At 49.8% G+C, this 12,896-nt stretch overlaps 1 protein-coding gene across 1 annotated transcript; it reads right to left on the minus strand.

Moving 5' to 3' along the window:
* Positions 1 to 703: 703 nt before the first annotated feature.
* On the minus strand, positions 704 to 8,008 carry PDRG1 (p53 and DNA damage regulated 1). Its single transcript, XM_069548298.1, has 5 exons — positions 7,791 to 8,008; positions 6,211 to 6,286; positions 5,078 to 5,152; positions 2,941 to 3,021; positions 704 to 2,351 (listed from the first exon to the last, which is right to left on the minus strand). The coding sequence occupies exons 1-5, from the start codon at positions 7,875 to 7,877 to the stop codon at positions 2,269 to 2,271; spliced, it is 402 nt and encodes a 133-aa protein (XP_069404399.1). The 5' UTR covers positions 7,878 to 8,008; the 3' UTR covers positions 704 to 2,268.
* Positions 8,009 to 12,896: the final 4,888 nt, after the last annotated feature.

Genomic DNA, 12,896 nt, shown 5'->3' on the forward strand with positions numbered 1-12,896 from the left:
AAAACCAGTGGGCCAGAGCATCCCCATTTCTCAAGTAGAGGAGGCAAGGATCAGGAAGGCAGAGCTGCTTAGTGAGAGTCTCCACGAAGGTGCACTTAAGTCAGCTAGGTGACCTAGGTGCCTCTCTGGGTCTTCCTATTTGAGGCTGGGAGCTGAGCTTTTTAGATTAGAAAGCCCTGGGCTGTCAGGCAGAGATGGCTTGGGGAGTTGGGCACAAGTAAGAATGTCTGCATTTTCCACATTCCAACGCCTCTTGGTTGAAGAGGAGTTGAACCAAGAGTGGGCTAGTGGCTAACTGCTTCAGGACAACCTTTCAAGGGACCCCAGGCAGCTCCTCTATCACTCCGCCTGCTTCAGGACAGTTCTTTTAACTGCCAACAGCAGAATCTGACTGCGGGGGGAAGGGAAGGGCTTTTCAAAGAAAAATACTGACAAATCTAAGTAGATCAGCCAGCCTCGGGAAGGCCAGAAGCCAGGCCATTCTGGGGCTCCTGCTCCAGAATGTGGGGGCTTCCCTCATCCCTGTGACTGGGTAAAGCCCAGACAACCCTAGGAATAGGGTCCACATCTCCAGGAGAAAGAATCTGATTGGTTCTTCTTTGGTCTAGCATCCATCTGGCCAGACAGGCAGGGTCAACATTCAGAGAGAACAACTTTGAGCCAAGGAGTCATCCAGACAGTAAACTACCAGTGAATGCCACAATTCCCCATTTTCTTACATTTTTATTTTAAAAAGTACAACAGCAACATGTCTTTCCCTTGCACCCTAACCATACAGTTTCTATTCTGAGGGAACCATGTAACTGTTTGCACACAAATTATGAGCTTATTAGACACCTGTCTTTGCTTCTCACTTTAATGTATCTTGAAGCTTGTTCCAAATCAGTGTTCAGCTTCTTTATTCTTGATTACAGCTGTATAATATTCCACTATTTAGATTTATCAAATCCTTTCATCTACTCTGGACATTTAGTTTCCAATTCCACCTCCCTATTTCCTAGGGCCATCTTGGAGAAACCCCAGCAATTCCTACTTAAAAAAAAAAAACAAAAAAAAACAAAAAAACTCAAAAGGATGCAAAACCAGAGGTTTGGGCCAAATGTGGCTTATATAAAGTGTTTTGTTTGGCCAACATTCAAGCTTTTTTAAATTTTCTGAATTAATCAGCAGTATTTAAAAAGCAGAGGATTCAACTTAAAAAATCTGAATTTCTAGGTTTTTGAAGAAAACACAAGGTCTGGCCATAGCAGCCTGTGTCCCCGCATTTAACTATCGGCCAGAACCAAACGGAGTGCCCTCTCCACCCTGTCCTGGCGTCATTTCAAGGAGGAACCACTGCCCCTTCACAGACGGGACTCCAAAGGGAGTAGCATACCTTCCATTAAGGACCAAATGAGGTAAAGACTAGAAGCTACTATCCATTCATTTAGGTAACATGTATTGAGCCCTTGAGGCACACCGAGGAAATCCCTCACAGCACGTTCACATTAGGGTTCACTTTAGGGTCGCAGACCCTGAAGGCGGACAGGAACTCTAAGCAGCGCTCCCCGGGTTCTGCTTTCAGAGCCCAGGGCGTCGCATCCTGCACAACACAGCAGGACGCAGGCCCTCATCCATCGCTGGTGCAGGACTCTGCAAGGCCTTCCTGACTCCAGAGCAGCCGAGGCAGGATGATAAGCAGCCCCTACTCCGGACTCCATCCCGGAGGTGAGCAGGAAAACAGGCCCCAGCGGCAGTGCGGGGGGACTATGTGTCTGCCTGTGCTGAACCACAAAGCACTAACATTCTGTCCTTCCTCCAGCACAGGAGCCTCCTGTAAGCCTCCTGCCTTATTCCAATTCCGTTACACACGCTGCTTGAAAATACGTCTCTCTCTTTCTGAGAGGAATGCTGGAATGAAGCTCCCACTCTTCTCCCTCCAGGGCCCATTTCAACAGCAGGCCATTGTTGAGAAGTGCCTGCTGCAGTCCTTCTCACACCCCCACTGGCGCTGCCCCCACCCACCTCCTGGTGGCTGCCAGGGCCTGTCAATGGGCCTTGTGTCCATCCAGCCCCAGTGGTCAGGCCGGCAGATACTGGTGTAGGCTGAGGGTTCCCTCCTGCTGTCAAAAAGTAGCCAAGTGCTAGAGACAAAGAAGCTTCATACATGGCTATTGCTGCATTTCTCACACCTGTCTCCTTGCAGGTTTCAAGGCTGGAGAGTTCTGGGTCCTCCATGACCCCAGGGGAGGATGCTGGTCTTAGGTCCCCCACCTGGGTTCTTAGGTTTCATCCTTTCAAGATGACCTTGAGAGCTTTAAGCTCATCCTGGTTGAGGGGGGTCAGGTTAAAGCCCTTCAGCTCCGGTTTGCCTAGGGGAAGAATTCATCAGTGAGTCAGGGCTCCTGCTGTGCAACCTACTGGCCCTGGAGTCTAGCCTGGCAAAGGGACTCACACTGCATTCATGATGCCAAAAACTTGGCCCTGAAGTCTGACAGAGAAGGGCCTCAAATTCTGCAAAGCACAGAACGAGGAACATCAACACCTGCTCCTGAGTTACCAAGAACCTGCGGAGTCATGACTGCTGTGCAGAACCCTCCTAATTTGTGCCAGACTGGCCAATCTGGAGTGGTTAGGTTTACCTAGAAATTCAGCTCTAACCTGGACCACCTGACTGAGGCCTTCTGACCCTTAGTCAGAGGTATCTTGGCCCCCACAGTCACACGTTGGCATAAAATGTGAGACACTCCATGCCATTCTTATGCCTGAAAAGAACTTGTAACGGGAATAAGATCCCACAAACTTCCTGTCCGTTCCATCTCTGGTCGGCTCAGGACAACCCTGCCCACTTCCCACAGCTTTAGTGCCACTTACCAGCTGCCCACCCCAGCCTGCAAAGTCTGTGCTCATACTGTCTCCCCCCCTTGTTTCCGGCCCCAAGCTTAGTCCCCAGGCCAATACCTTGGGCCTCAAAGAGGCGATTGACCTTCACTTTAAGTTGTTTCCGGAGTCTTTCTATTTCTTTATCCAGATGTTCCTGATCTGAAAAAAAGAGACAGGCAAACAAGATGAGGTTACACTACAGACAGACCCAAGGATACCAGCCTCTGCCCAGCCCCACTGAAGGCAGGGGTCTGAGCATGTGGGGATGAAAATGGGACTTGGGAGACCAGTTGACGAAGAAACTAAAGGCTAAAGAAGGGACATGGCCTACCCCGACCACTGAGTGAGCCCAGAACAGGGTTGAGCACACTTTTTCCCAACTTGCAGTTTATCAACCTGTTTCCATTATGCAAAGTACCCTGGGCAGTGGATGCGGAAGGCAATACCAGGATTTTAAGTCACCCTTTCACAATGAAATTATGGAAAATTCAGATTTAAGAATAAACAGACCCAGGCTCTTTGAAGATGGATGGAAAATAGGTGGTTGATGAAGTTTACAAACCCACATCCATCCAGGTGAGGAGTTTTTGCAACAGCAGGACTGTGGGAACTGTGAGCTGAACAGTCAGCATTCTGTCTCATGCTCACTCTTAACCAAGGTCATGGCAGCAGAGAGAAGGCTGTCTTACAGAATGGACTGTGCCCAAAGGCAGATGCAGCGTGAGAAGTGCACCCAACTGACGACACCCAACCAATTCCATCTGCTGTTTTCACCCACTCGTGAGTGACATTTTTGCCTTTCCTACAGACCTTCATTCTTTTTGATGGTGGTAACCCAGGACCAGCTAAGCATTCTGGCCTGGGCAGTCGCTCTGGTTCTCATTGTAAATGAGTAACCACCATCTCGCATGACCTTTGTTTAGCCTGTATCCATCCCTGGGAAACAGACATGCTGCACTGGAACCCCTCTAGGTCAGTGACAAGACCACACTCGTGGGCCGAGAGAGCCAGGGCCCTGACCCTCAGCCCAGGCAGGCGAGGCCCTCTGGAAGCTTACTCTGAGCAGCCTCCAGCCCCTCTGCAAGTGCAGTGACAATTCAATTCTATAACCATGATGATAGTGTATGTTCCACTTTCTTTTCTTTTTTTTAAAAAAATGTTTATTTATTTAACTGCGTCAGGTCTTAGCTGCAATGCGTAAGTTTAGCTGTCCTTTGGCATGTGGGACCCTAGGTCCCCACCAGGGACCAAACCCGAGTCCCCTGCACTGGAATGTAGACCCTCAACCACTGGACCACAAGGAAGTCTCTAGTGGATGTTTTTCCACAGAAGTTTATCCTCAAAGCTGACTTACTTTCCTTTGATAGAATTTCAGTTTCAACAGGGATAGAGTTACCCTGTTTTCAGCGGCAGAGGCAACCGTGCTGCTGGTTCTCTTGGCCCACATGTTTTCAGGGGTGAGGAAGAGAAAACATGCGTAACCTGCCCTTATCCCAGCCAAGGACCCATCTGCAGCCTGACCGTTTGCTTTCATGACTTTTCTCCAAAGAGCCTCTAGGATCATGGTTGTGAGATCCGTTGTGTACCTTACTTAGTGTGGCAAACTCGAGAGCTTCACCCTCCTTAAACCTCTATCTTCAACCCTGATGCTACTACAGGGGATGTGAAAATATGAGCACGTGCCTTAGACCAATGAGGTATCAGCAGAAGTCCCTAAGGAGTACGGTCTTATTTCCAAACCAGAAGGCAAGGCCATATATGGAGAAAGCCCTCCTACCTTTCCTCTAGCCTGGCTCTCAGACACAAGGCCTGCAATCATGACACAACAACCAAGAGAATACACTGACTCTGCTAGGCAGCTGTGCCAGTCCTGGACTGCCCATCTCTGGAAAACTTCTTACATGGGATGAACAGAACTGTATTTCCTTAAGTCCTCCTAACTGCTAGATTTCTGTTATTTGCAATCCAACTCATTCCTCAATGACAAACAAGCAGTATGCTAGGTAAATATTATTTTATCTGAACTTTACAACAACTGTGCTATGTAGGCATATCCCCTTTCAGAGATGAAGAAACAACTCAGTGGCACAGCAAAGATTAAAATGCACACAGCCACCAGCCGCCTCTCATCAAGCTGCCAGAAGCCAGGGTGGGGCAGGGGAGGCTGTGGCATGGGGGCTGTGTGCTGTCCCTGACCCCTGCCCAGGAGGCTTACCTTTCTCAATCATTTCCTTTGTCTCAGGGTGAGGCATCCTGATAAACATGTTCCCAAAGCAAACCATCACGTCTTCTGAAATGGCAAACAGTCATTCCTTCAACAAATATTTTGATGCCAGGCATTGCTTTAGATGTTGAAAACACAGCAAAACAGGACGAAATTCCTGCCTTCCTAGCTTGTTAGAGTGGAGGAGAGAGAATATACAACAACGTCAAGATAATAAAGATATGATTCATCAGACCCTGAAAGGTATCTTAGAGAAAACTAAAGCAGGGAAAGAGAGATGGGGAATGCCAGAAAGAGGAGCTTGTCATTTATACCAGGCAGTCTTGGAAGGTCTTATAGATTATGTGCCATGCTGGCAGAGACCTGACGAAAGTGAGGAGTGTGCAAGCCCTGCAGACACACATCTAGGGAAAGAGCAAGCCAGGCAGAGGAACCAGGAACAGCAAGGATCAGTAACGTGCCGGTGTGTCAGGAACAGCAAGGAGAACGGTGAGGGTGCAGCTGATAAGCGAGCGTGAGAGCAGAGGAGACAAGGTGGGAGAGTTCAGCGAAATTACATGGAGCCCTGCAGGACTCTGGATTTTACTTTGGGGAGACAAGACACTGGAAGGGTTCAGGCTTTCCAGTGCACTTTAAATGCTTGGTTCCTGAGGCCCTTCATCATGGCCTGGCCTCTGCCCATCTCTCTAGCATGATCACTTGCCCCTCCCCTATTGCTTCCTCCATCACCACCACTTAGCCTCATCTAAAGAGCCACCATCCCATTATCCAAGACCAACCCTGTGTTCACTTCCTTCTGCAGTTTTCTTACAATTTTCAGTTCTGTATTTATGCTGTTGACTCACCTGTAGAGCACAAGGGCAGGAACTGCACTGTTTTTATACCCCCAGCACTTTCCCAGTGTCATCAATTGATAAGCTAGCAGCTAACAACCTGTCACTGAGGTAAGAAACTGAAATCCTGAGTCACAGTCTATGTCAGACCTGCAATGCCATCTCTCCCATCTCCACGGGCTGTGCCACACACCTGTGGCCTCCTGCCTGGTCTCTAACAGGAATAAGTCAAAGGCATTAGAAGGTAAACTGAACAGGCCTCCTGGGCTGCAACAACGAAGCTAGGCTTACCAGTGAGGCTGAGATCCTTCTGCAGGGCCCTCAGGCCCTCCCGGTTCCGATTCCTTTTGGTATCCAGGTCCACAATCTGAAAAGCACAGGGGCAGGAGGGAACTCAGTTACCTCCTACCTGGGTCTGTACTCTCAACAGACCAGGGCTGTTAAAACCTAACGAAGACGACAAGGCATCATTCCTCGGTTAATTCTAATGTCCTGCCTAAAGCGGACAGAGGTGTGAAGGTACTCCTTCCCCCACTCAGCTTCCAGCTCCTTAAAGACGATGCTTCATCCAGGTGTCTTTCCCCCCAGAGGAGGAGCTGGGGAAATGTCTAATGACTAAATGGGTAATTTTTTATTATCATCCACGGGAGCACTAGTTCTCAAGCTTCAAGGCATTTCAGAATCACCAGGGGAGTGGAAACCACTTCCTGAACAAGCTCCTCCAGCTGATTCTGACCGAGTATCCTGAGAAAAACAACAATATTACATCAGAAAGGCACTGAGACAGTGGTCACAGCAAAATGGCTACTAAGAAAGTGAGGAGGCAGTGCAGTACTACTGCCTGGCAGTGGAGGCTCTGGGGCAGAACACCCAGGTTTGAATCCTGCAGCTTGCTATGAGCGGTGTGACTTCACCTCTCTGAAAAACAGGGACAGGAAGAGGACCCACCACCTAGGTTATTAACCTAGGAACTAAGTCAGCACAGTACTTGATACACAGTAAGTACTCAATCAACTTTAACTGCTATTTGTTGGCCAGCACACCTTGATGCAGTGTTTACTAGGCTCTCCCTTAATACCCAACTGACCAAGCACCCAATCATTCTAACTGGAGATGAGGAGTCTGAATCATTCTTGATCCCTCCTACTCCCTCACCCCTATACCTCAGCATCATGGAGGCCATCTCCAAAGGGAGATGACCCATCACCACCACCTAGGCCCAAACCCATCCCCTACCTGGCCCCTCATTTACCCCTTCCCCTCTTATAGTCTGTGCTCTACAGAGCAGCCAGAGGGATCTTTCAAAGCCTCAATCCATTATATCATTCTCTCTGCCCACCACAAGCTGCCTTAAACTCCCTGTGCAGGTCTCCACGGCCCTCCGGTGGCCTGGGCCCCACACTTCTCCCACGTCCCGACTCCTGCGCGATTACTAGACCACTCAGACTTCTTTCCTGTTCCTCTTCTGGCCTGGACTGGAGCGGTGCAGCCCAGGTCAGTGTTGGGGCCCAGAAACTGCATTTTGAAAAAGCGGTTCAGGTAAACCAAAGGCCCCAAGAGGTAATGGGTCGGGATCCGGAAAGCTGGGCAAAGGGCAGAGGAAGGATGGCGAGAGAGGAAAGGCCTGGCACAGACGGGCTTAATATGTGCCAAATACAGGAGTCAAGCGCGGCGCTGTGCCACGCACTCGACATTTGGCCCACATGATCTCACAACCGCCCGGTCTGTCGTCACAGCCCTTGGCCCACAAGAGTAGGTCAATTCACAGCGAGCCCAAGCTGGAGCCGGATTCCGGACCCTGCGCGCTGCCCTAGGAGCTCGCAGGCCCAACTGCAAAACCCGGGCCCCAGCCCCGCGGACAGGCCTCCTACCTGTCGTTTGTCCGCCAGCACCTCCTCGGCGAGCTCCTCCACCTCCACCAGGTACCGCAGCACCCGCTCCGCCTCGGGCGACAGCATGATGCCTACCAGTCACGACTCCACTACGCCGCTATCCTATCGAGCTCACCTCCGGCTTTGCCGCACTGCAGCTCCGTCCGCGCACGCGCCGCTCTCACAGGGCTTCCGGCACGCATGCGCAGTTAAAAGAAGAACGGAGGCGCGCAGGCTCCAAAGCTCGCGCGAAAGCGGACGCGAGAGGCGGGGCCTAGCTTGGGGGCGGGGCTGGAGCGCCCCCTGCAGGTCCAAACCTCTTAACCTCGCCCTCCCTTAGGATAGTTCTTAGGCGCTGAGGATACTGAAGTGAACAAAACGAAGTCCCTGCCCCTCGCGCAACTTCATCTAGTGGGTAACATAAACAATTGATCACAAAACAAATAATTATATACTATGGGAGGCAGTGATAGGGCTTTGGAGAAATCAAGCCATTCTTCCCCTGCCTGAGGAGCACCAGGGAAGCAAGTGTAGCAGTTTCTGATTTATAAAATGAGAGTGAATAAAAATCCTTCTCATTGTGTTTCCGCAGGATTGGAAGGAGGCAGGAGTCTTAAAATTCAGTTTGACCTCTACTTTCATTGAGCCCCTGTGTTGGACCCAGTGTCAAGAATAGCTGACCTAGACCCTAGGAAGGGCGGTGAGTGATGAAGTGCCAGCTCAGAAGAGTTGGAAATGCTGGAAAGTGAATCATTGTGGGCTGTAGGAGCTGGGAAGATTTCCAAGAAGAAGTAGGCAGGTGGAAAGTGGCTGCCCTTCCGAATCAGAAGATTCCCTAGAGATCTTCACACCCAAACCCCTCACTGTACAGCTGGAAAAGCCAAGGTTCAGAGGGTGGTGAGGGTTTTAAAAAGTCAACTGCAGACCCAGTACTAGAGCTCTGACCTCTTGTCTCCCTGAGTCCAGCTTGTATTGCTCTCCTTTTGGCCACTGTAACCAAGCCCTTTCACACCCCATGCCTTCCTTGAATTTCACAACCATCTTTGTATGGGTGGGTTATTACACATCTCGCAGCTGCATGCTGAGGCTTGTTCCTTGTCCCACAGCAAGTCAGGAGCAAACATGGCCCAGGAGTGCTCAAGCTTCTAGACCACAGCTGTTTCTGGATCCTGAAAGAAAAAAGGCCCTCCACCAAGTTGTGGCCCCAAAAGTCCTCGAAGCACCCTGTCTTTGCCTGGCCTTTGGCTTCCTTCAACTGATGAAGCAGTTAGTTTTCCCTGCAGCCACCTGGCATGGGGAAAGAAGGAGATTCATTAAGGATTCCTCATTAAGGGTGAATTTGTCGCCAAACCCAGGATGTTTTGTGTAAATACCTTCTGGTTCAGAAACGCAGACACAGGACTTGTGAAGGAAGGAGGAACATTTGCCAAAGGAGAAACAGGGCTCACCAGGCATCCTTGAGGCCTGGACCCTAGGATTATCTCCCCTCCACCTTGGGGCTTAAAGGGGCCTGGGTCAGGCTGACCCCTGACCCCTGCCAGATGGGCCTGGATGGGAAAGGGTTGAAGGAGACTCCCAAATTGGCAGCTTATTGGCTGTGACTGGCCCTCAGAGGGCACCCTTGGCCACTGGCATTGTAAGGGAGGGACATAAGCCTTTGAGACAGTCATACCTGGAAAGACTCCTATTTTAGAACCACTTATGTTTCAGAACCATCAATTTCACAAATATTTATTGACTGCCTTGGCCCTGTTATAAGAATTCACCATGAGCAAAACCAGATTTGGTCCTTGCCCAAAGCTTTCAGTCTAGTTGGGATAGACACATAATAAATGCATGAACAATAAAATACATCTTATGTCAGGTGATGGGTGGTAAGCACTATGGAGAAAAGAACAGGGCAATATTGTTTTATAGTTGCTAAATTGTGTCTGACTCTTTGCAACCCCATGCCGTGCCATGGGCTGCAGTACATCAGACTTTCCTGTCCTTCACTAACTCCTGGAGTTTGCTCTTACTCATGTCCATGTCAAGGTAGAGAGAAATGAATGAAGGGTGATTTGAGATAAGGTGGTCAGGGGCAGAGGATGGCTTCTCTGAAAAGGTGGCATTTATGCGGAGATGTGGAGGAGATGAGAGGCTGAGCCATATGGATATCTAGGGGACAAGCATTCTACCCAGGGGGAACAAAGGCCCAGAGATGAGCCTTCATTTTGGCGAGTTGCAAGGCCAGTGTAGGTGGAACAGAATGAGCAAGGAGGGAAAAACAGGAAGTGAGGACGATAAGGGGAAGGAGGTGTTGAAACTATGGAGCTATCAGTTCAGTTCAGTTCAGTTCAGTTGCTCAGTCATGTCCGACTCTTTGCAACCCCATGAAACGCAGCACACCAGGCCTCCCTGTCCATCACCAATTCCCAGAGTTCACTCAGACTCACGTCCATCGAGTCAGTGATGCCATCCAGCCATCGCATCCTCTGTCGTCCCCTTCTCCTCCTGCCCCAAATCCCTCCCAGCATCAGAGTCTTTTCCAATGAGTCAACTCTTCACATGAGGTGGCCAAAGTACTGGAGTTTCAGCTTTAGCATCATTCCTTCCAAAGAAATCCCAGGGTTGATCTCCTTCAGAATGGACTGGTTGGATCTCCTTGCAGTCCAAGGGACTCTCAAGAGTCTTCTCCAACACCACAGTTCAAAAGCATCAATTCTTCGGCACTCAGCTTTCTTCACAGTCCAACTCTCACATCTATACATGACCACTGGAAAAACCATAGCCTTGACTAGATGGACCTTTGTTGGCAAAGTAATGTCTATGTCTCTGCTTTTGAATATGCTATCTAGGTTGGTCATAACTTTTCTTCCAAGGAGTAAGCGTCTTAATTTCATGGCTGCAATCACCATCTGCAGTGATTTTGGAGCCCCCAAAAATAAAGTCTGACACTGTTTCCACTGTTTTCCCATCTATTTCCCATGAAGTGATGGGACCAGATGCCATGGTCTTCGTTTTCTGAATGTTGAGCTTTAAACCAATTTTTCACTCTCATAGGAGGGGCTATAGGTGCCCTGCTCACACGGCAAGGCCCTCCCTTGAGGTGGCTGGCAGGTACTGCAGCAGGGGCCTGTGGCTTCCAGCTTCTCTCTGCTCATGGGTACAGATTGAGCGTGGAATGTGGGTGAGTTAGTGCAGATAGGAGTGGCCCTCAGCCAATAAGAGAAAAGAGCTAGTGGCTGCATACCCCAGCTTCTCTGTCCTTCTGTGGGAGACCCATGAAGAGGCCATTACAGTCATCCACATAGGAGAGGATAGTTGCTGGACAGAGGGCAGCCACAGTGATAGCACTCGTAGGATCCTCTCGGCCTTTGCACACACCCTGACTTCCCTGGTGGCTCAGGAGGTAAAGCATCTGTCCACAATGAGGGAGACCTGGGTTCGATCCCTGGATCGGGAAGATTCCCCTGGAGAAGGAAATGGCAATCCACTCCAGTACTATTGCCTGGAAAATCCCATGGACAGAGGTGCCTGGTAGGCTACAGTCCATGGGGTCGCAAAGAGTTGGACACAACTGAGCGACTTCACTTTCCTTTTCCATCAACCTGGGTTCATTTTCTCCCATACCTCTAAGTGTATAACTACTACACAACCCCCACTTATCAGCTTGGCGACTTCTCCTAAAGATCAAGAGTTCTCCCTGAGCCCCCAGAGCTTCCTGGGATACCCCTCTCTCTATTAACGACACCATCTTTTTCTGTAATTTTCTCCCTCCCCAGCTAAGAGCTCCTTGTGGCAGGGATCTTGTCTCTTTTGTTTACTGCTGGGTTCCAGAACCCAGGATATTGCCTGGCATACAGAATGCACTCAGTCATGGACTCAACATGAGGCAGAACTTTCTAAAACCCAAAGTATCCAAAGGTGAACAGAACTAACCCAATTGTAACTAGCTTCCCATGACGAAAGTTGTATCAGGCTGGGCTGCCGTATGGTCAGGATATTACAGACCATGAATCCCTCTGCAATTCATGTAGGAGTGATCCCTAAGTCTTTCTTAACCAGAAAAGTCTACCTGGTCACACTGGGGTGTGCCTCATCTTTAGCAAGCCCTTCCTTCCAGGCCAAAAAGACTGTAACAACTGGGGCTTTGGTGTTTGGAGGCAATAAGAACGACGCTACACTCCTTCCCCTTGGAGACCTTTTACTGTTTCTTTGTGCTCGTCTTGGCTAAGGGTTCAGTGACCAGCACCCACTTCTGTCCTGAGGGAGGACCACTCTCAGACTGCTGGGGCCTCCTGGGAGGGTCTTACCTTCCCTTTAAGCTGTGGCTCATCATTTCAGGAATATGGATACCCACCTTCCTCGCATGGAATGCCGACAGGAGTGGGGATGGATAACTCTGAGGTATAGCTTAACGCTCCGGAGTTCTCCCTTAGGATCAGGCTGAAGCAGCCGCCCACAGGATGTCCACAAGCCCTCCCAGGCTTCCTCTTCTTCTCTGTCCTGCTTCCCCTGCCCCCACTCTTTTATGGTCAGAACCCTTCAGCACTGCCATCTCACCAGTAAAAGCTCAACTTCTCCCTGAGGCCCACCAGGCCCTCCCTGACCCGCCTTACCCCTCTGAGCATCTCCCGTCTCGCTCCCCACCTTGCTGCTCCTGAAACCAGCCATGTGCGGTCCCACCTCAGGGCCTTTGAATTGGCTGCTCCCTCTGCATTTTCCCTCTGAGTCCTCTTATCTCCCTCCCTCAGCTCCTGTAAGTCTACGCTTAAATTTCACCTTCTCAACAAGGCCTATCCTGAACATTCTATCTGAAAATGCCCCCTCCCCCAGTACTCTCGATCAGCTTCCCCTGCTCTGTTTCTTTTCCCCACAGCATCTGTCACTTTCCAGCATGCTACTGAATGTACTTGTGTTTATTGTTAATCTCTCTCTGTTAGAAAGGAAGTTCTGTGAGGGCAGGAATCTTTGTCTCATTTGCTACTGATGGATCCCCAATATCTGGAACATTACCTGGCCCACAGTAGGTGCTCAATAAACATTTCTGAATGAATGAATGAGGAAAAGAGCCAGAATTCTAAGCAAGGCAGATTCTCACTGAGGCCAGGCTCTTAACCCTTA

This window comes from Ovis canadensis, chromosome 13 (assembly GCF_042477335.2).
Source record: "Ovis canadensis isolate MfBH-ARS-UI-01 breed Bighorn chromosome 13, ARS-UI_OviCan_v2, whole genome shotgun sequence".
In the NCBI taxonomy this organism is placed as follows: Eukaryota; Metazoa; Chordata; class Mammalia; order Artiodactyla; family Bovidae; genus Ovis; species Ovis canadensis.